Genomic DNA, 24,770 nt, shown 5'->3' with positions numbered 1-24,770 from the left:
AATACCCCTAAACCGAAATACCCCACAATCTCCAACTAACACTACACTAATAAAGCTCTAAACCGCCACATACCCACCACAAGTCTCTATTAACCTCTATGCTGCCACATACCTACAACAAGTACCTATCTATTAACCCCTATGCTGCCACATACCCACCGCTAGTATCCAACTATTAACCCCTATGCCCCCACATACCCACCACAAGTACCTAACTATTAACCCCTATGCTGCCACATACCCACCGCTAGTATCCAACTATTAACCCCTATGCCCCCACATACCCACCACAAGTACCTAACTATTAACCCCTATGCTGCCACATACCCACCGCTAGTATCCAACTATTAACCCCTATGCCCCCACATACCCACCACAAGTACCTAACTATTAACCCCTATGCTGCCACATACCCACCGCTAGTATCCAACTATTAACCCCTATGCTGCCACATACCCACAACAAGTACCTAACTATTAACCTCTATGCTGCCACATACCCACAACAAGTACCTAACTATTAACCCCTATGCTGCCACATACCCACAACAAGTACCTAACTATTAAACCCTATGCTGCCACATACCCACAACAAGTACCTAACTATTAACCCCTATGCTGCCACATACCCACAACAAGTATCTAACTATTAACCCCTATGCTGCCACATGCCCACAACAAGTACCTAACTATTAAACCCTATGCTGCCACATACCCACCGCTAGTATCCAACTATTAACCCCTAGGCTGCCACATACCCACAACAAGTACCTAACTATTAAACCCTATGCTGCCACATACCCACAACAAGTACCTAACTATTAAACCCTATGCTGCCACATACCCACAACAAGTACCTAACTATTAACCCCTATGCTGCCACATACCCACAACAAGTACCTAACTATTAACCCCTATGCTGCCACATACCCACAACAAGTACCTAACTATTAACCCCTATGCTGCCACATACCCACCGCTAGATTCATTTAGACTTTACTGCACCATATACACACACTGGCTGCCAAGGATGGAGGTTACCCAGGCACTTGGCATGGAGAATACCTACAAATATGCCCAGTAACACAAAGCTCAGTTCCAGGTCCATGTATGTGGCGCTGATCTTGGGTAAAGCCTTCTTTTTCTATCTATATTTTATATAAACATAAAAGTATCCTTAAACTTTATTGTCCTTAGATACTTTTTTTTTCATGTTTTAAGGAACATTCTTCTTTATGAGATTGTGATATGAATTGTTTTATTATCTGCATAAATAATAGTCATTATCCTGATGCATAGATTGTTGTAGCAAACAATATGTGCCTGCAATTGTCATCCCTCTTACGTTTGTTAGGAATTGCTATTCAGAAATAATCTAAAAAACAATTGTATTCTCAGGCTGATTTGTATCAAAACGCCATACAAACTTCTGCATCTGCCTACGGCACGCAGCATTGAAAGCGCTGAAACTGCGGCACATGCAGATAACGTATCTACGTGTATTTTATGGCACTGATTCAGCAATTAGGTTTATCTGTAGTATAAAAGGGATTAATTGCACATATTCTATAAACACAAAACATGTAATAAGATGCTACACACTTACAAAAAATGTTTATTTTGTTCTCCTTGTTCCTGTAATTTAACTTAGGAAATTGTGGGTAATAAAATTCTAAAAATTGGAATTGGCATGCTGTAGACTCAAAAGGGCGAACCCTGCTACATGTCTGTCCGTAACTAATGTCAGCAGAGGTCATAAGATAAAATACTGCAAAACAATGCATGCAAAATGACAATGGCTAACCTGACCTAACCCAGAATTTGACAGGTGAAAAACAATTGCAGTAAATAAGGTGTTAATGTTTTTAAATATGTTTCAGATTCTTATGAGATTTGAATTTATTGCAAGAAGAGGTTTTTAAACCCCTTTTAGTGCAGTCTACTTCGTATAGTGTATGTTTTCTACTGATAGCTACTCTGAAAGTTACATATTGTGGTCAAATTGTTATTCAACAGTGACCTCTAGTGTCTACACTTGATACTACAATCTGTTTTTGTCTGTACATTTAAGGGATAGGAAAGTCAAAATTCAACTGGCTTGATTCAGAAAACAGCCTGAACAGATGTGCTCAGCTAACTCGCCTCCTAGCAGTGCATTGCTTCTCTGAAACCGACTGACAATGTGTATAATCCCTTTACAGGGAAAGTATTAATAAGAATGATATAAAAGCGCTAATAAACAAATGGAAACATTTCCTTTTTGCATTTTCATATACATTTAAGGGGGCAACAAACATCTTGAGATTGTAGTATAAGTTGTTTAATTCCATTTAACAAAAGATTTGCAATATACATAATATATTATTTTGTGCCATTTTCCTGTAATTAGTAAAATTGTGGGATTTGCAATTCCTGTTAGAAATGGAAGTTCAGACTCCAGAGAAACACTGCTGTATTGCACACAGCCATCGGTAACCCGTTTATAACTGCCCCTACTTATCCTCAGCGGGAATGAAAGCCTAGGTTACCGCGTTAAGCATTACACACGGATACATCCGCGTGTTATTGGGTATTTATTCTATTTCAGTTTGTGTTTCAGACCTGCAAGCCGAGGAACAACCTTATAAATTCTGTGTTTCCTTTTAAATTAGGAGGAACCTTGCGAGATGGGAGGCTCCTGAAACGTTTTACAAGGAAGCGCCAAGGAGCCATGAGACGAAGAGTTCACCAGGTCAATGGGCACAAGTTCATGGCGACGTATCTGCGCCAGCCCACATACTGCTCTCACTGCAGAGAGTTCATCTGGTAAGAGACTTGTCTTGTAAAGAGATCTATTGACTCTGTAATGTAGCGATATAGTAATAGCGAGATCTATTGACTCTGTAATGTAGCGTTATAGTAATAGCGAGATCTATTGATTCTGTAATGTAGCGTTATAGTAATAGCGAGATCTATTGACTCTGTAATGTAGCGTTATAGTAATAGCGAGATCTATTGACTCTGTAATGTAGCGTTATAGTAATAGCGAGATCTATTGATTCTGTACTGTAGCGTTATAGTAATAGCGAGATCTATTGATTCTGTAATGTAGCGATATAGTAATAGCGAGATCTATTGACTCTGTAATGTAGCGTTATAGTAATAGCGAGATCTATTGACTCTGTAATGTAGCGTTATAGTAATAGCGAGATCTATTGATTCTGTAATGTAGCGTTATAGTAATAGCGAGATCTATTGACTCTGTAATGTAGCGTTATAGTAATAGCGAGATCTATTGATTCTGTAATGTAGCGTTATAGTAATAGCGAGATCTATTGACTCTGTAATGTAGCGTTATAGTAATAGCGAGATCTATTGACTCTGTAATGTAGCGTTATAGTAATAGCGAGATCTATTGATTCTGTACTGTAGCGTTATAGTAATAGCGAGATCTATTGATTCTGTAATGTAGCGATATAGTAATAGCGAGATCTATTGACTCTGTAATGTAGCGTTATAGTAATAGCGAGATCTATTGACTCTGTAATGTAGCGTTATAGTAATAGCGAGATCTATTGATTCTGTAATGTAGCGTTATAGTAATAGCGAGATCTATTGACTCTGTAATGTAGCGTTATAGTAATAGCGAGATCTATTGATTCTGTAATGTAGCGTTATAGTAATAGCGAGATCTATTGACTCTGTAATGTAGCGTTATAGTAATAGCGAGATCTATTGACTCTGTAATGTATCGTTATAGTAATAGCGAGATCTATTGACTCTGTAATGTAGCGTTATAGTAATAGCGAGATCTATTGATTCTGTAATGTAGCGATATAGTAATAGCGAGATCTATTGACTCTGTAATGTAGCGTTATAGTAATAGCGAGATCTATTGACTCTGTAATGCAGCGTTATAGTAATAGCGAGATCTATTGACTCTGTAATGTAGCGTTATAGTAATAGCGAGATCTATTGACTCTGTAATGTAGCGTTATAGTAATAGCGAGATCTATTGACTCTGTAATGTAGCGTTATAGTAATAGCGAGATCTATTGACTCTGTAATGTAGCGATATAGTAATAGCGAGATCTATTGACTCTGTAATGTAGCGTTATAGTAATAGCGAGATCTATTGACTCTGTAATGTAGCGTTATAGTAATAGCGAGATCTATTGACTCTGTAATGTAGCGTTATAGTAATAGCGAGATCTATTGATTCTGTACTGTAGCGTTATAGTAATAGCGAGATCTATTGACTCTGTAATGTAGCGTTATAGTAATAGTGAGATCTATTGACTCTGTAATGTAGCATTATAGCAATAGCGAGATCTATTGACTCTGTAATGTAGCGTTATAGTAATAGCGAGATCTATTGACTCTGTAATGTAGCGTTATAGTAATAGCGAGATCTATTGACTCTGTAATGTAGCGTTATAGTAATAGCGAGATCTATTGACTCTGTAATGTAGCGTTATAGTAATAGCGAGATCTATTGACTCTGTAATGTAGCGTTATAGTAATAGCGAGATCTATTGATTCTGTAATGTAGCGTTATAGTAATAGCGAGATCTATTGACTCTGTAATGTAGCGTTATAGTAATAGCGAGATCTATTGACTCTGTAATGTAGCGTTATAGTAATAGCGAGATCTATTGACTCTGTAATGTAGCGTTATAGTAATAGCGAGATCTATTGACTCTGTAATGTAGCGTTATAGTAATAGCGAGATCTATTGATTCTGTAATGTAGCGTTATAGTAATAGCGAGATCTATTGACTCTGTAATGTAGCGTTATAGTAATAGCGAGATCTATTGACTCTGTAATGTAGCGTTATAGTAATAGCGAGATCTATTGACTCTGTAATGTAGCGTTATAGTAATAGCGAGATCTATTGACTCTGTAATGTAGCGTTATAGTAATAGCGAGATCTATTGACTCTGTAATGTAGCGATATAGTAATAGCGAGATCTATTGACTCTGTAATGTAGCGTTATAGTAATAGCGAGATCTATTGATTCTGTACTGTAGCGTTATAGTAATAGCGAGATCTATTGATTCTGTAATGTAGCGTTATAGTAATAGCGAGATCTATTGATTCTGTAATGTAGCGTTATAGTAATAGCAAGATCTATTGACTCTGTAATGTAGCGGTATAGTAATAGCGAGATCTATTGACTCTGTAATGTAGCGTTATAGTAATAGCGAGATCTATTGATTCTGTACTGTAGCGTTATAGTAATAGCGAGATCTATTGACTCTGTAATGTAGCGTTATAGTAATAGCGAGATCTATTGGTTCTGTACTGTAGCGTTATAGTAATAGCAAGATCTATTGACTCTGTAATGTAGCGTTATAGTAATAGTGAGATCTATTGACTCTGTAATGTAGCGGTATAGTAATAGCGAGATCTATTGACTCTGTAATGTAGCATTATAGTAATAGCGAGATCTATTGACTCTGTAATGTAGCGTTATAGTAATAGCGAGATCTATTGACTCTGTAATGTAGCGTTATAGTAATAGCGAGATCTATTGATTCTGTAATGTAGCGTTATAGTAATAGCGAGATCTATTGACTCTGTAATGTAGCGTTATAGTAATAGCGAGATCTATTGATTCTGTAATGTAGCGTTATAGTAATAGCGAGATCTATTGACTCTGTAAGGTAGCATTATAGTAATAGCGAGATCTATTGATTCTGTAATGTAGCGTTATAGTAATAGCGAGATCTATTGACTCTGTAATGTAGCGTTATAGTAATAGCACTGTAGGTGCCTCTGCTTTTTTTTATCATTGCTTCCCAGTTCCGGTCTATGATTCTAGAATCAAGGATACTTAAAGGAGCACTAAATGCAATTACATAATAAACACGTGCATAATAAAAAGACAAGGCAGTAACACTCACATTTCAAATAAGTAGTGGATTATTTTATGACAAATTTATTTTTTTCTCCCATTTTTCGGCCCCTGTATCATGTGACAGACATCAGCAAATCACAGACTAGTATACGTATACCCTGTGAGCTGGTACTGTATGTAATGTGAATATAAAAAGACTGTGTAAAATTTGATAATGGAAGTAAATTGGAAAGTGTCCTAATACTGCTGCTCTGAATCATACAAATGCAATTTGACTTGAGTGTCCCTTTAATGGAACAGTACAGATACAAATTAATCTTAAATGGATTGGATAAAGCACAAAACTATCCAATTTTCTTCAGTTATCAATTTTACTTAAATTTTCTTGTTATCCTTTGTTAAAGAGTAATCCCAGGTGAGCTCAGGCGCGTGCATGTAACTTTAGCCATCTGGCAGCAGAGTCTGAAACATTGTTTATAGCAATGTTATTTATAGACTGCTATAGACACGTGCATGCTCCTGAGCATACCTTGGTTTACTCTAAACAAAGCACATTTGCTAACAGAAGTACATTGGAAAGTTGTTTAAAGCTGCATGATCTATCTGAATCATGAAAAGTCATTTTGACTTTACTGGCCCTTTAATGGGACGTTAAAGTCAATTATTTATTTAAATTAATCACAAGCTTACAAAAGATCTTCATGGGTTAAAGGGACACTAAACCCAATTTCTTTCATGTAATTAGCAAGAGTCCATGAGCTAGTGACGTATGGGATATACATTCCTTCCAGAAGGGGCAAAGTTTCCCAAACCTTAAAATGCCTATAAATACACCCCTCACCACACCCACAAATCAGTTTTACAAACTTTGCCTCCCATGGAGGTGGTGAAGTAAGTTTGTGCTAGATTTCTACGTTGATATGCGCTTCGCAGCAGGTTGAAGCCCGGTTTTCCTCTCAGAGTGCAGTGAATGTCAGAGGGATGTGAAGAGAGTATTGCCTATTTGAATTCAATGGTCTCCTTCTACGGGGTCTATTTCATAGGTTCTCTGTTATCGGTCGTAGAGATTCATCTCTTACCTCCCTTTTCAGATCGACGATATACTCTTATATATACCATTACCTCTACTGATTCTCGTTTCAGTACTGGTTTGGCTATCTACTATATGTAGATGAGTGTCTTGGGGTAAGTAAATCTTATTTCTATTTATGACACTCAAAGCTATGGTTGGGCACTTTATATGTAAAGTTCTAAATATATGTGTTTAAACTTATATTTGCCTTGATTCAGGATAAATCAGTATTCCTTCTTTCAGACTGTCAGTTTCATTTTTTGGTTAAATGCATATGAATAAATATGTTTTCTTACCTTAAAATTGACTTTTTTTCCTTGCGGGCTGTTAGGCTCGCGGGGGGCAGAAAATGCTTCAATTTATTGCGTAATTTTTGGCGTGACCTTTTTTGGCGCAAAATTTCGTCATTTCCGGCGCCATAGTTGACGCCGGAAGTTTTCACGTGGTTGCGTAATTTTTGACGCATGTGTGTTACAGACGTTTTTTTGCGCCAAAAAATATGGGTGTCGTTTTTGGCGCCAAAAAATGTGGGTGTCGTTTTTGGCGCCAAAAAAAGTGGGTGTCATACTTGGCGCCAAAAAAAGTGGGCGTCATACTTGGCGCCAGTTTTTTTCACATTATTTCAGTTTCATTTTTTTGTTGCTTCTGGTTGCTAGAGGCTTGTTTGTTTTGCATTTTTTCCCATTCCTGAAACTGTCATTTAAGGAATTTGATAATTTTGCTTTATATGTTGTTTTTTCTATTACATATTGCAAGATGTCACAACCTGACCCTGGATCAGAATCTACTTCTGGAAAGACGCTGCCTGATGTTGGTTCTACCAAAGCTAAGTGCATTTGTTGTAAACTTTTGGTAACTGTTCCTCCGGCTATAGTTTGTGTTAGTTGTCATGATAAACTTTCTAACGCAGATAGTGTCTCCATTAGTAATAATCATTACCTGTTGTTTTTCCTTCAACATCTAATGTTCAGGATGTTCCTGTTAATGTAAGAGAATTTGTTTCTAATTCTATTAGGAAGGCTCTGTCTGTTATTCCTCCTTCCAGTAAACGTAAAAGGTCTTTTAAAACTTCTCATATTTCAGATGAATTTTTAAATGACCGCCATCATTCTGACTTATCTATTTCTGATGAGGATCTCTCTGGTTCAGAAGATTCTGCCTCAGATATTGACACTGATAAATCTTCATATTTATTTAAGATGGAGTTTATTCGTTCTTTACTTAAAGAAGTGTTGATTGCATTAGATATGGAGGAGTCTAGTCCTCTTTATATTAAAACTAATAAGCGTTTAAATTCAGTTTTTAAACCTCATGTAGTTATTCCAGAAGTTTTTCCAGTTCCTGATGCTATTTCAGAAGTAATTTCTAGGGAATGGAATAGTTTGGGTACTTCATTTACTCCTTCACCAATGTTTAAGAAATTGTACCCTTTGCCATCTGACAGATTAGAGTTTTGGGAAAAAATCCCCAAAGTTGATGGGGCTATCTCTACTCTTGCTAAACGTACTACTATTCCTACGGCAGATAGTACTTCGTTTAAGGATCCTTTAGACAGGAAGCTTGAATCCTTTCTAAGGAAGGCTTATTTATGTTCAGGTAATCTTCTTAGGCCTGCTATTTCTTTGGCTGATGTTGCTGCAGCTTTCACTTTTTGGTTGGAGGCTTTAGCGCAACAAGTGTCAGACCATAATGCTTATAGCATTGTTAAACTTCTTCAACATGCTAATAACTTTGTTTGTGATGCCATTTTTTATATCATTAGAATTGATGTCAGGTATATGTCTTTAGCTATTTTAGCTAGAAGAGCTTTATGGCTTAAATCTTGGAATGCAGATATGACTTCTAAGTCAACATTGCTTTCTCTTTCTTTCCAAGGTAATAAATTATTTGGTTCGCAGTTGGATTCAATAATTTCAACTGTTACTGGGGGGAAGGGAGCCTTTTTGCCTCAGGACAAAAAATCTAAAGGTAAATATAGGGCTGCTAATCGTTTTCGTTCCTTTCGTCAGAATAAGGAACAAAAGCCTGACCCTTCCTCTAAAGGAACAGTTTCCGTTTGGAAACCTTCTCCAGTCTGAAATAAATCCAAGCCTTTTCGAAAGTCAAAACCAGCTCCTAAATCTGCATGAAGGTGCGGCCCTCATTCCAGCACAGCTGGTAGGGGGCAGGTTACGAATTTTCAAAGATGTTTGGATTAATTCGATTCACAGTCTTTGGATTCAGAACATGTTTCACAAGGGTACAGAATAGGTTTCAAGGTAAGGCCGCCTGTGAGAAGATTTTCTCTCTCACGCATCCCAGTAAACCCAGTAAAGGCTCAGGCGTTTCTGAAATGTGTTTCAGACCTAGAGTCGACTGGGGTAATTATGTCAGTTCCAGTTCTGGACCAGGGTCTGGGGTTTTACTCAAATCTATTCATTGTACCAAAGAAGGAGAATTGCTTCAGACCAGTTCTGGATCTAAAAATATTGAATCGTTATGTAAGGTTACCAACATTCAAAATGGTGACTATAAGGACTTATTCTGCCTTTTGTTCAGCAAGGGCATTATATGTCTACAATAGACTTACAGGATGCATATCTTCATATTCCAATTCATCCAGATCACTATCAGTTCCTGAGATTCTCTTTTCTAGACAAGCATTACCAGTTTGTTGCTCTTCCGTTTGGCCTAGCAACAGCTCCAAGGATCTTTTCAAAGGTTCTCGGTGCCCTTCTCTCTGTAATCAGAGAACAGGGTATTGCGGTATTTCCTTATTTGGACGATATCTTGGTACTTGCTCAGTCTTTACATTCTGCAGAATCTCATACGAATCAACTTGTGTTGTTTCTTCAAAGACATGGTTGGAGGATCAATTTACCAAAGAGTTCCTTGATTCCTCAGACAAAGGTAACCTTTTTGGGTTTCCAAATAGATTCAGTGTCCATGACTTTGTCTCTAACAGAAAAGAGACGTCTGAAATTGGTTTCAGCTTGTCGAAACCTTCAGTCTCAATCGTTCCCTTCGGTAGCTTTGTGCATGGAAATTGTAGGTCTCATGACTGCTGCATCTGACGCGATTCCTTTTGCTCGTTTTCACATGAGACCCCTTCAGCTTTGTATGCTGAACCAATGGTGCAGGGATTATACAAAGATATCACAATTAATATCCTTAAATCCCAATGTTCGATCTTCTCTGACTTGGTGGTTGGTTCACCATCGTTTAATTCAAGGGGCCTTTTTTGTTCGTCCAACCTGGACTGTGATCTCAACAGATGCGAGTCTTTCAGGTTGGGGAGCTGTATGGGGATCTCTGACAGCGCAGGGGGTTTGGGAATCTCAGGAGGCGAGATTACCAATCAACATTTTGGAACTCCGTGTGATTTTCAGAGCTCTTCAGTTCTGGCCTCTTCTGAAGAGAGAATCGTTTATTTGTTTTCAGACAGACAATGTCACAACCGTGGCATATGTCAATCATCAAGGAGGCTCAGGCTATGAAAGAAGTATCTTGGATACTTGTATGGGCGGAATCCAGCTCTTGTCTAATCTCTGCAGTTCACATCCCAGGTATAGACAATTGGGAAGCGGATTATCTCAGTCGCCAGACGCTACATCCGGGCGAATGGTCTCTTCACTCAGAGGTATTTCTTCAGATTGTTCAAATCTGGGGACTTCCAGAAATAGATCTGATGGCCTCTCATCTAAACAAGAAACTTCCCAGGTATCTGTCCAGATCCAGGGATCCTCAGGCGGAAGCAGTAGACACGTTGTCGCTTCCTTGGAATTATCAACCTGCTTATATCTTTCCGCCTCTAGTTCTTCTTCCAAAAGTGATTTCCAAAATCCTAATGGAGCGTTCGTTTGTACTGCTGGTGGCTCCAGTATGGCCTCACAGGTTTTGGTATGGGGATCTCGTTCGGATGGCCAGTTGCCAACCTTGGACACTTCCGTTAAGGCCAGACCTTCTATCTCAAGGCCCATTTTTCCATCAGGATCTCAAATCATTAAATTTGAAGGTATGGAGATTGAACGCTTGATTCTTAGTCATAGAGGTTTCTCTGACTTAGTGATTAATACTATGTTACAGGCTCGTAAATCTGTGTCTAGGAAGATTTATTACCGAGTCTGGAAGACTTACATTTCTTGGTGTTCTTCTCATAAATTCTCTTTGCATTCTTTTAGAATTCCTAGAATTTTACAGTTTCTTCAGGATGGTTTGGATAAGGGTTTGTCTGCAAGTTCCTTGAAAGGACAAATCTCTGCTCTTTCTGTTCTTTTTCACAGAAAGATTGCTAAACTTCCTGTTTTGTACAGGCTTTGGTTCGTATCAAGCCTGTCATTAAGTCAATCTCTCCTCCTTGGAGTCTTAATTTGGTTCTGAGGGCTTTACAGGCTCCTCCGTTTGAACCTATGCATTCTCTGGATATTAAATTACTTTCTTGGAAAGTTTTGTTCCTTTTGGCCATCTCTTCTGCTAGAAGAGTTTCTGAGTTATCTGCTCTTTCTTGTGAAACTCCTTTTCTGATTTTTTATCAGGATAAGGCGGTGTTGCGGACTTCATTTAAATTTTTACCTAAAGTTGTGAATTCTAACAACATTAGTAGAGAAATTGTTGTCCCTTCATTGTGTCCTAATCCTAAGAATTCTCTGGAGAGATCTTTACATTCTTTGGATGTGGTTAGAGCTTTGAAATATTATGTTGAAGCTACTAAAGGTTTCAGAAAGACTTCTAGTCTATTTGTTATCTTTTCTGGTTCCAGGAAAGGTCAGAAGGCAATCTTGGTTAAAGTCTTTGATTCATCATGCTTATGTAGAGTCGGGTAAGTCCCCGCCTCAAAGGATTACGGCTCATTCTACTAGGTCAGTTTCTACTTCCTGGGCTTTTAGGAATGAAGCTTCTGTTGATCAGATTTGCAAAGCAGCAACTTGGTCTTCTTTGCATACTTTTACTAAATTCTACCATTTTGATATTTTCTCTTCTTCTGAAGCAGTTTTTGGTAGAAAAGTACTTCAGGCAGCTGTTTCAGTTTGATTCTTCTGCTTATTATTTCATTTTTTTTGATTTGGGTTGTGGATCTTTTTCAGCGGAATTGGCTGTCTTTATTTTATCCCTCCCTCTCTAGTGACTCTTGCGTGGAAGTTCCACATCTTGGGTATCTGCTATCCCATACGTCACTAGCTCATGGACTCCTACTAATTACATGAAAGAAAACATAATTTATGTAAGAACTTACCTGATAAATTCATTTCTTTCATATTAGCAAGAGTCCATGAGGCCCACCCTTTTTGTGGTGGTTATGATTTTTTTGTATAAAGCACAATTATTCCAATTCCTTATTTTTTGATGCTTTCGCTCCTTTCTTATCACCCCACTTCTTGGCAATTCGTTAAACTGAATTGTGGGTGTGGTGAGGGGTGTATTTATAGGCATTTTGAGGTTTGGGAAACTTTGCCCCTCCTGGTAGGATTGTATATCCCATACGTCACTAGCTCATGGACTCTTGCTAATATGAAAGAAATGAATTTATCAGGTAAGTTCTTACATAAATTATGTTTTTTTTTATTTGATGATTCAGATAGAGCAGCAATTTTAAGCAACTCTCTAATTTACTCCTATTATCAATTTGTCTTCATTCTCTTGCTCTCTTTATTTAAAAAGCAGGAATGCAAAGCTTAATAACCAACCCATTTTTGGTTTAGAACCTGGGTTGCACTTGCTTATTGGTTGGCTGATTGTAGTCACCAATAAGCAAGCACTATCCACGGTGCTGAACCTAAAATGGGCCGGCTCCTAAGTTCAGAGAGGTTTTGCCTGGTGTTTCGGGACTGCACTGTGAAGTCAGGATCAGACTGATATACTACAGGAATGTTCTGCTCTGTGAAAGGGACATATTGAGCAAAAAGAGGCTGCTTCTTGGGTGGCAACTAGCCATAGAACAAGCTATTATGCTGTTGTTCGTTCCCAGGTTGAACGCTTCTCTCTTTTTATGTATTTAAACAAACACATATCGGCCAATTATTCTGCAGCATGTAGGAGTGTCAGGGTTCCGCATTCCACGCTCCAACTTCTCTGCGGGTAGTGAAATACTCAACTTAAATTACAGTAAAAGCAGAAAAATAAATAATGAAAGTGCTCTGCAAAGATTTTTTTTTAAATTATGATTTGATGGGGATTGAAATTGTGAGATTAATGTCCCTTTAAGTGTCCTCTGTAGGCAGATTGTCCTTCCCTTGGGATTTTCCTCTTGCCTTTGTTTTCTCACCTGTCCTGACACCAGGGGTCCTGTATAAGAGCAAGTGAGTGTTTATTCTAGGAGTAGGTGCTTCACAGATCTGATCACCCCTTCAGCAAGTTCCTTCATCCATGGAGGGAACAGGTGATACTGCTAACCATAATATGATTCTGATGGATGAGCAATAGAGTATTTAATTTTATTAAATAAGTTACTTATCTATTTATATAATGATATTAATATGTAATGTTAGATTTATTGGTAGTCACTTTTTATATTTTTTTCTCAATGATTTTGTTCATATATATTTATTTATTAGTGTATACATTGTACACTAGGTGATGATATATTTATTATATTCATTGTTATATTTTAATTGATCATTTATAATGGATGGATTTTAACATATGTTTGTGATACATCCTATTTTGATATTATACACTGGGTGGCAGTATTGTCACTTTTTGCATCACAATTATTTGGCGCCATTAGGGCTATTTAAATGTTTGTATATTCACTTATGGTCAAGCTTGAAAAAGGGCTGATTTTTGGCCTGAAACGTTGCTTTTGTTTGTAAACCACATTGCAAAATTAAAGGTTTTTGGATTTGCACCAGCTGGAACCTCCTTGTTTTCATGATTCTGCTAACCAATCAGAGCAGAGAGTAAGACTCTGTTACTCGCCAGAAAGTGAAATTAGAAGAAAACCTTGAAAATTTACAGTTGCTTAAAAGATAAAAATTGCAGAGTGTGTTGTATCTAGAACTGGCCACAATCTTGGTCGGCTGACATATCTTCAAAGGCCAAGCTTTTGGCTTTACCTTATAAGGGTAAAACTCTATTTGGACCTTGTCTGGCGGAAATCATTTCTGAGATTACGGGTGAAAAGGGATCTTTCCTACCTCAGGACAAGAAAAATGGACCTAGGGGTCGACAGACTTCTAATTTTCGTTTCGTCGGAGACCATGCAGATTTATCGAAGAGGAAAAATCTGGAGCCTCTAACACAAGATTCTCTCTCGTGGTGGATTTCACAGGTCCATCTGTCTCAGGGCACTTGCTTCCTGAGACCTTCCTGGGTGATTGTCACTACAGACGCCAGCCTGTCAGGGTAGGGAGCTGTTTGGGGTTCTCTGAAGGCTCAGTGCCTGTGGTCTCGGGAAGTGGCCTCAATTATCTTTAGCCCGGTTTATCAGATTCCAGTCGGACAACATCACCTCAGTAACTTACATTAACCACCAGGGAGGAACTCAGAGTTCCTTGGCCATGAAGGAGGTGACTCGCATTCTCCAGTGGGTGGAAGCTCACGACTGTCTCCTATCTGCCATCCACATTCCGGGACAATTGGGAAGCAGACCTCTTTTGCTTGGCGATACATTTAGACTGAGGAGCTAGTTAGGTAGGAGGGGTTTTACAGAGTTCTTGGGGTTTTGGAAGAGTAATTCCTAGTAATGGATTGTGGACTCTCACCACCATGAAAGAAATAATTTATCAGGTAAGCATAAGTATTTTTTTCATCCCACAGCAGATAAAAAATTCCATAAATTTTTTCTGAAAGTTACCGTATTTTTCGCACCATAAGACGCACTTTTTTCCCTTTCAAAAGTAATGGAAAATGTCTGTGCGTCTTATGGAGCGAATGTAACTGATAAAAAAAAAATATTAACAAATGACACTTCACTGCAATGTTCCCTCATATGCGCCCGGACGCACATTGATTTTAATGACCTGCGCACTTGTTATGGTAATTATTGCCGCGCACCAAATGGGGGTTGTTTAGCCTGGAGCTGTCAGCATGACAAATTGCCCTGGAGCCGTCCGCATGACAAATTGCCCTCATTGCTCAGTTGAGAGAGCGCGGGCAAAGACAACACATAGTTGAGAGAGCGCGGGCAAAGACAGCACATCGTTGTGTGAGACTGGAAGAGTGTGACACTGAGTTACGGTAAACAATTTGTCTGCTGTAGGTGCAAGGAGCATCCATTTTGTAAGTCTGCCTTTAGGTCTGCCTGCTGAATCTGATTACTTATCAGCGGTTTTAATATTTTATAAGTTCTCTGCTATGACAAGCAGATAACTTATAAAATATTGAGACTAGACCGCTGATAAGTAATCCGATTCAGAACAACTTGTTAACTCTCTCGGTCTTTGCTTTGATGACCGATCCGGTGCCGCAGATTCAGTAGTACTGTGTAATTGCATTACAGACACTGTCAATGTACGGTAATTACACAGTACTACTGAATTTTCTGCACTGGATCAGTCATCAAAGCAAAGACAGAGAGAGTTAACAAGTTATGGAACGTATGTGTGTTCTTATGCTGCAGACTTATGTACCCTGCTCTTCATTTTAAAATTATAAATGAAACTACACCTTTTAAAACACTAAAGCAGTGATGGGCAATTAAAGGCATATGAAACTAAAATTATAAATGAAACTACACGTATGTGTGTTCTTATGCTGCAGACTTATGTACCCTGCTCTTCATTTTAAAATTATAAATGAAACTACACCTTTTAAAACACTAAAGCAGTGATGGGCAATTAAAGGCATATGAAAATTTACTCCATTCTCTTCTTGGTATCCTTTGTTGAAAGTAGGAAGACTCAGGAGTGTGGGCACTATATGGCAATATTTTCTTGTTTTCCTCCTCTAAAAACTAGGTGCGTCTTATGGTCAGGTGCGTCTTATGGTCAGGTGCGTCTTATGGTCAGGTGCGTCTTATGGTCAGGTGCGTCTTATGGTCAGGTGCGTCTTATGGTCAGGTGCGTCTTATGGTCAGGTGCGTCTTATGGAGCGAAAAATACGGTAATTTACAACCCAAAAACCTATTTTTCAATGATAATATAGTTGTAATAATCACGTGACTGGCACACATTCCTAAGAACGCGATGTGCGAGCGCTTCCTTTAGTTACAAAGTGCTTCTATCCCGGTCTTGTTTTAAAGGGATATATCCCAGAGTTCAGTAAAATTAATTTAATTCGGAAAATAAAACAATCATTATTTAATAAGCTTCCTTTTGCTCTTTTATGCCACTGAGTTTACAGCCAGCCCTAATTGGTACAATCAAGGGGGGGATAAGATAAACATACTTGCAAGGGTTTTCAAGTGGTTTGTTACTGATTGCCCTTTCGTTAGCACAATGTGAAGAACTCTGGAGGTTTTAAATGTTTTATTTATTTTGTAATTCACTGCTTAAAGGGACATTAACCTCTGTTCTTATATATGTATCATACATGAATCACTGTCTTGTACAAGATCTCTATGAGAAATTATTTTTTAAGCAACACTTTCATTGTTTTAAAATGCTACTGGAGTATGTTTATCTCCTTTGCTGTGACTAATAAAGGACAGATATAAATGAGCTCTTGCACACACAGAACAATCACTGTGCAGCATGAGGGTCAGGCTTTTGCATTCCACAGAATGTCCCCAGCTGCTCCTGGGGGGAGGGACACACTGTAACCTCCACATGTAAATTACAGGAAAACTGGTCAACACAGATATTGAAAGTGTATTATGTTTTTTTTACTATGCACAATTAAAGATTTATAGGGAGTTTAATGTACCTTTAGCTGGACAATAGAATCCTTTGTTGCATACAAGTTTGAAAGGTATTTTTTAATTTTTGTTTTTATGCATGTGATACACGTCCTACTCACCGGCAGAGCTAATGAATTTCATCTCTTTCAGTCCATGAAAATCCTTCTTAAAGGGAAAGTGCACTGTAAAAAGCAGCAATTTTAAACAACTTTCCTATTTACTTCCATTAACAAAATGTGCACAGTCTTTTTATATTTACAATTTTGAGTCACCAGCTCTACTGAGCATGTGCAAGAATACACAGAATATACTATATGCATTTGTGATTGGCTGATGGCTGTCACATGGTACGTGTATGCATTTGTGATTGGCTGATGGCTGTCACATGATACAGGGGGAGTGGAAATAGACATAACTTTGAAATTTGTCAGAATAAAATCTACTGCTCATTTGAAGTTCAGACTAAGTGCTATTGCATTGTCTTTTTATTATGCATTTGTTAGTTTGTGAAAATCTACTGCATTTACTGTTCCTTTAAATTTGTTCCCAATGATCCGTTTTACATTGGACTCTTTACAAAAAGTTAATTTTTATTTTATTTTGTCATTTACCGAAACCCAATTTTTTTTTCATGATTCAGATGGAGCATAACATTTTAAACACATTTCCAATTTACTTCTATTATCAATTGTACTTTATTCTCTTGCAATCATTTATTGAAGGAGCAGCAATGCACTACTGGGAGCTAGCTGAGCACATCTGATGAGCCAATGACAGGAGACATATATGTGCAACCACTAATCAACAGCTAGCTCCCAGCTCCTGAGACTACCTAGGTATGCTTTTGAATAAAGGATACCTAGAGTGCAAAGCAAATTAGATAATAGAAGTTAGACAGTTGTTTAAAATCACACACTCTACCTGAATCATGAAAGAGAAAAATTGTGTTTCATGTCAGTTCAATGTGAACTTCCCTGTAGAGCAGTTAAAGCAAATAAATATTCATTTCTCTTTTTTTTTATACAGGGGCGTCTTTGGGAAACAAGGATACCAGTGTCAAGGTAATTAATATATACAGATGTAGTAGCGCTAGCAATTGCTTTTTGTGTATGTTTTTATTTTTACAATAAGCCATATTTGATGTTTATGGTAAAACTGCCACTTCCAAATGTTTTTAAAGACCCAAAAATGTTGTGAGTGCCCCAGCATATGCTGATAAAAAGTCAGTGTTTGCTGTGTTGGCCCAAGGCAAAACATGCTGTGATCTAAGATGTCATTGCAGAAAATGCAGCATATCTGCAGAAAGAACAGAACACGTGCAGGAACTGTTAGCGCTTTTGCTTCGCAGCACTTCTCCATAATCGGACTGTTCTCTTCAAACAAAGCTGTGTTGTGACTGCACTAGAAGTTTTCCTTAACCCAGTGCAGCCAGAGCAAAGCTCTGTTTGTAGAGAACGGTCCAAGATGGAGCAGTGCCCCCTAGCCTTTCCCAGTCTGCAAAGCTGTCACTCCTGAATGTAAGACATTCTTGTGACCAAAGCTCCTTTTTGTTACTACATTTTTGACCTTATAATTAAAGGGACATGAAACACCACATTTTTTTTCAAGATTCAGATAGAGTGCAATACAGTTTTATAAATACTTTCCAAATTACTTCTGTCATCTAATTTGCTTTATTTTCTTGGTGTCCTTTGTCAAGGCAACAACAGTGCACATGGGTGAGCCAATGACATGAGACATATATGTGCAGTCACCAATTAGCAGTTCCTGAGCCTACCTAGGTATCCTTTTCAACAAAGCATACCAATTGAGCGAAACAAATTTGATAATGATTCCAATTGATAATTGGAAAAATGTTTAAAATGACATGTTCTCTCTGAATCGTAAAATAAATAAAAAGTGGGTTTCATATCCCTTATCTGCTGCAATATATTATACAATCTTTTCTCCAATTAATTAACACATTGCTATTGAACTGGCGCTTTAATATAACTGCCTAGTTTAAAATGTAATTTAATTTCAAAATGACCTGCAAAACTAATGTTCACAATAAAAAAATCTAATCACAGAAAATAAACAAAAAGTTCTGCCTCTGTTCCTGCTGAAAAATAGACTGAATAGGAACCTATTGAATGTGCCCCTATGCAGGTGTATAGGAAAAGTAATTGTTAAAGCCTTTTAACATATATCTATGTAAAATATTGTTTATTACTCATGATATATAAAATTGCACCATCTCATTTCTAATTAAATGTCCTGCTGTCTGGAAGGAGCTATATTGTATTGTAATGGGTGGAGCTTGTTTCTGACAACCAAGGGGTTAAAAGAAGAGTTATTGCAATAGACTACAGTGTGTTTTAAAGGGACAGTCTACACCATAATTTTTATTGTTTTAAAAGATAGATAATCCCTTTATTACCCATTTCCCAATTTTGCATAATTAGCACTGTTATATTAATATACTTTTCTCCTACATTGGTGTATCCGGTCCACGGCTTCATCCTTACTTGTGGGATATTCTCAATCCCTACAGGAAGTGGCAAAGAGAGCACACAGCAGAGCTGTCCATATAGCTCCCCTCAGGCTCCGCCCCCCAGTCATTCTCTTTGCCGCTCTAACTAGTAGCATCTCCACGGGGGTGGTAAAGAGTATGTGGTGTTTAGTTGTAGTTTTTTATTCTTCTATCAGATTCATCAGATTTCAGTCGGACAACATGACGACTGTAGCGTACATCAATCATCAGGGGGGGGGACAAAGAGTTCCCTGGCGATGAGGGAGGTATCCAAGATCATCAGATGGGCAGAGGATCACTCCTGCCATCTATCAGCAATTCACATCCCAGGAGTGGACAACTGGGAAGCGGATTATCTGAGTCGTCAGACTTTCCATCCGGGGGAGTGGGAACTCCACCCGGAGGTTATTGCTCAGCTGACCCAGCTATGGGGCATTCCAGATCTGGATCTGATGGCGTCACGTCAGAACTCCAAAGTTACACGTTACGGGCCAAGGTCCAGGGATCCCAAGGCGACATTGGTAGATGCCTTAGTAGCGCCTTGGTCGTTCAATCTAGCTTATGTCTTTCCACCGTTTCCCCTTCTCCCCCGGCTAGTAGCCAGGATCAAACAGGAGAAGGCTTCGGTAATTCTGATAGCTCCTGCGTGGCCACGCAGGACTTGGTATGCAGACCTGGTGAATATGTCATCGGTTCCACCATGGAAGCTGCCTTTGAGGCAGGACCTTCTAATTCAAGGTCCATTCGAACATCCAAACCTAGTTTCTCTGCAACTGACTGCTTGGAGATTGAACGCTTGATTCTAGCTAAGCGTGGGTTTTCGGAATCAGTTATAGATACTCTGATCCAGGCTAGAAAGCCTGTCACCAGGAAAATTTACCATAAGATATGGCGGAAATATCTTTGCTGGTGCGAATCCAAGGGTTACTCATGGAGTAAGATTAGGATTCCAAGGATACTATCTTTTCTCCAAGAAGGATTGGAGAAAGGTCTGTCAGCTAGTTCTTTAAAGGGACAGATATCTGCTCTGTCTGTTTTGTTACACAAACGTCTGGCTGCCATGCCAGATATTCAGACGTTTGTACAGGCTTTAGTCAGAATCAAGCCTGTCTACAGACCTGTGGGTCCTCCATGAAGTCTAAATTTAGTTCTTTCAGTTCTTCAAGGGGTTCCGTTTGAACCTCTACATTCCATAGATATTAAGTTACTATCTTGGAAAGTTTTGTTTTTAGTAGCTATTTCTTCTGCTAGAAGAGTTTCTGAATTGTCTGCTTTGCAGTGTAATTCACCCTATCTGGTGTTTCATACAGATAAGGTGGTTTTACGTACCAAACCTGGTTTTCTTTCAAAAGTGGTTTCCAATAAGAATATCAACCAGGAAATAGTTGTTCCTTCTCTGTGTCCTAATCCAGTTTCTAACAAGGAACGTCTGTTACACAATCTTGATGTGGCTGAAAAGCATCATCCGGTTGGCTTATGAGACTGCTGGAAGGCAGCCTCCTGAACGAATTACAGCTCACTCTACTAGAGCTGTGGCTTCCACATGGGCTTTCAAGAATGAGGCTTCTGTTGAACAGATTTGTAAGGCAGCGACTTGGTCTTCACTGCATACGTTTGCCAAATTTTACAAATTCGATACTTTTGCTTCTTCGGAGGATATTTTTGGGAGAAAGGTTTTGCAAGCAGTGGTGCCTTCCGTTTAGGTTACATGACTTGTTCCTTTCCTTCATCCGTGTCCTAAAGCTTTGGTATTGGTTCCCACAAGTAAGGATGAAGCCGTGGACCGGATACACCAATGTAGGAGAAAACAGAATTTATGTTTACCTGATAAATTTCTTTCTCCTACGGTGTATCCGATCCACGGCCCGCCCTGGCATTTTGGTCAGGTTTAAATTTATTTTTTTGTAAACTACAGTCACCACTGCACCCTATGGTTCTCCTTTTTCTCCTAACCGTCGGTCGAATGACTGGGGGGGCGGAGCCTGAGGGGAGCTATATGGACAGCTCTGCTGTGTGCTCTCTTTGCACTTCCTGTAGGGAATGAGAATATCCCACAAGTAAGGATGAAGCCGTGGACCGGATACACCGTAGGAGAAAGAAATTTATCAGGTAAACATAAATTCTGTTTTTACCTCTGTGATTACCTTGTATCTAAGCTTCTGCAGACTGCTCCCTTAGCTAAGTTTTTAGCTTTAGCCAATCAGTACTGACTCCTAGGTAACTCCACGTGCGTGAGCACAGTGTTATCTATATGCCACACATGAACTAACACCCTCTAGTGGTGAAAAACTGTCATCATGAATTCAGATAAGAAGCGGCCTTCAAGGTCCAAGACGTTAGCATGTGAACCTCCTAAGTTTAGCTTTCAACTAAGAATACCAAGAGAACAAAGCAAGATTGGTGCTAAAAGTAAATTGGAAAGTTGTTTAAAATTACATGCCCTATCTGAATCATGAAAAAAATTTTGGGATTAGATTGTTCCTTTAATACAATGTAGTGAGGTTCTTAAAATAAGGATTGATCACCACTAGCTATCTTACGCTAAGCAAAGGTTGTGTGTATACAGTTTTCCTTTTGCGGAAACTTTAAACATTTTAAGATCAGTTTCAAACACATTGCTGTAAAATCCTATTTATTGTGTATTTTTTCTTTAAAGGGTTGTTTTACCCAAATGCTAAATCAGTGATGCAGCATAATTGACTATAAAATATCACATGAAAAAACATTTTGCCTCAAAGTTTTGTCAGCTCATCAGAGTAAGTGCTATGTGAGCTACTGCCATCTGCATTGGGCAGGAACAAAAACAAATAGTCAATCGGCAACATTTCTGCTGCTTGTGGGATTTCTTCAAACGTCCTTAAACGGACAGTCAAGTCCAAAAAAACTTGATGGTGTGTTTAGTTTTTTTCATGAGTCGCCTTTTTCGCACGTCAATGTCGTTTTACGTGTTGGGTTTTTCAAACGCTTCGTTTTTTCGTTGCACACGTCTGTTTGTTTGGCCTGTTGTTGGATTAGCGCTCATCTGATGCTACATGCTTTAGCCTCTGGTAAGTGGAGTAAGATTTCATTGCTTGCAAGAGCTGCTTTATTTGGATGTAAGGTATCTTTATTTATTCTTATTGTTATGGTTGAATCATTGTCTGTATTTTGATTTACTCGTTTCCTGCTGGTTAATCTTTCTTTTATTATGGACCATAAGGATCCTGTCCCCTTTTCTGTTTATTCTAGTATCTCAGAAGACTGATCCTTTGAACACTTTACTACTAATATCAAATTAATTTTTTTGCAAGCTGTTTGATAACACCCCCCCCCCCCCCCGCTCAGGTTTGAAAACCATGTACAGATCAGTCTAATGCTGCTATTGCTTCTAAGGGTATATGTCCTCCCTTTGTTCTACTCAAGGGAGTTCTTCAGATATTGCACCAGGATTTAAAGATTTTGTACGCTATACTATAGAGTCGGCTTCGAATAAGTAAATTAAGCTTGAACACCTTCATTCTTTTTTAAGAGAAGTGTTATGTTCTTTAGGAGCTAAGGATTCTACGTCCCTGTGAATAAGTCTGTTAAACTGCTGGATTTAATTTTTAAGCCTTCTGTTAAGTCTCCTAAAGTATTTCCAGTTCCTGATAATATCAGTGAGATCATTTCTATGAATGGTCTAAGGCTGGTATCCTTTGTAATCCTGCTGAAAGATTTAAAATGATGTTTCCTTTGCCTGCTTCTATTTTAGAGCTTTGGGAATCTATTCCTAAAGTGGATGGGGCTATTTCTACTTTGGTAACCATACTTGAGGATTGCACCTCTTTTATAGTCCCTATGAATAGAAAATTGTAGTCTTTTCATATAAAGGCTTTTTCATCAAGCAGGTTTTCTTTTTAGGCCACCAATTAGTATTGCTTGCGTTGCTGTGGCCTCTACCCTTTGGTGTGAAAGTTTATTTCAGAAGCTCTCTGAGTCTGCTGGTGAAAAGTTTTATAATCAATTAAAACTCTTAAAGACAGCTAATGCTTTCATTTGTGATGCTGTTGTTGATTTTATTAAGATCAATGCTAAGAATATGGCACCAGCAGTTTTTACTAGTAGGGACTTGAGGTTAAAATCATGGTCTGCTGACATGATTTCGAAATCTAGAATTCTGTCTCTTACTTTTAAAGGGAAGTGCTATTTGGGCCTTGTCTAGATGTCATTATTTCTACTGTGACTGGGCAAAGTAGCCTTTCTCCCTCGGGTAAGAAGTCTAAGGGTAATTCTAGGGCTTCTAGCTATTTCTCTTGCAAGGTGTATCCAGTCCACGGATTCATCCTTACTTGTGGGATATTCTCATTCCCTACAGGAAGTGGCAAAGAGAGCACACAGCAAAGCTGTCCATAAAGCTCCCCCTCTGGCTCCGCCCCCCAGTCATTCTCTTTGCCGCTCTAACAAGTAGCATCTCCACGGGAGGGTAAAGTGAATGTGGTGTTAGATTTGTAGTTTTTTTTTATATCTTCAATCAAAAGTTTGTTATTTTTAAATAGTACCGGTTTGTGCTATTTACTCTCTGGCAGAAATATGATGAAGAATTCTGCTGAGAGGAAAATGATTTTAGCATGTTGTAACTAAAATCCATTGCTGTTCCCACACAGGACTGAGGAGTACCAGAAAACTTCAGTTGGGGGGAACAGTTTGCAGGCTTAACTGCTTTGAGGTATGTTTCAGTCATCTTTTTTCTAGACAAGACACGATAATGCTAGAAGACTGACAAGATTCCCCATGTGGGAAGGGTAAGCCATGTTCTGAAACTTAGTATAGAACTAGAGGCTTATTTAAGTGGGCTCAATAGACTGGTTATCACTTTAACAGGGCAATCGATTATTTTGTTTAGAAAAATACTCTTTATTGACACTTTTAAGCACTTTTGATGTGTTTATTTGGGTTTTATTCCACATGGCATTATTTTTAGTCACCTAAATTGGGTTTTAAAGGCCCCACAGCTCCGGAGTGGAGTGGGAGGGGCCTAATTTTGCGCCTCAGTTGCACAGTTTATTCTGACAAGATTTCCCTGCATGCTGCTTCACATGGGTCCAGAGACTGCTTGAGGACTTCAAGAGGCTTGATTTTCTCAAATTCAATCCTTAAGGGAAGGTAGGGCCACAGCAGGCTGCTGTGGCAAGGTGCTGTAGTTTATTAACCGGTTGTTTGCTTTAGGCGGCTCCGGTTTGGGCATTAAAGGGTTAATCAGGCTGAAACTTGCTGTGCAATCATATCGAAGCATTAGGCACATACTGTAAAAATTTCAAGAGATTTGGTTCATTTTTCACCGTTTTGTAAAATTGTGTGCGCTTTTATTATCTTAAAGGCACAGTACCATTTATTGCAAATTGTATTTTTTATTACATAAAGTGTTTTTCCATGGGTTCCGTTTGAACCTTTACATTCCATAGATATTAAGTTATTATCTTGGAAAGTTTTGTTTTTGGTAGCTATATCTTCTGCTCGAAGAGTTTCAGAATTGTCTGCTTTGCAGTGTAATTCACCCTATCTGGTGTTCCATGCAGATAAGGTAGTTTTGCGTACCAAACCTGGTTTTCTTCCTAAAGTTGTTTCTAATAAGAA

General features: G+C 38.6%; 1 protein-coding gene across 1 annotated transcript in view; it reads left to right on the top strand.

Annotated features, from left to right (window-relative positions):
* Positions 1 to 24,770, top strand: part of PRKCH (protein kinase C eta) — a 476,631-nt gene that overhangs the window by 208,129 nt on the left and 243,732 nt on the right. The window contains exons 3-4 of the mRNA XM_053697294.1: positions 2,651 to 2,804; positions 17,693 to 17,727. Of these exons, the coding sequence (XP_053553269.1) occupies positions 2,651 to 2,804; positions 17,693 to 17,727 (189 nt within the window). The remainder of the gene's footprint in view (positions 1 to 2,650; positions 2,805 to 17,692; positions 17,728 to 24,770) is intronic.

Source organism: Bombina bombina, chromosome 1, assembly GCF_027579735.1.
Source record: "Bombina bombina isolate aBomBom1 chromosome 1, aBomBom1.pri, whole genome shotgun sequence".
NCBI classification, from domain to species: Eukaryota; Metazoa; Chordata; class Amphibia; order Anura; family Bombinatoridae; genus Bombina; species Bombina bombina.
This window is presented reverse-complemented; position numbering and strand designations above follow the sequence as displayed.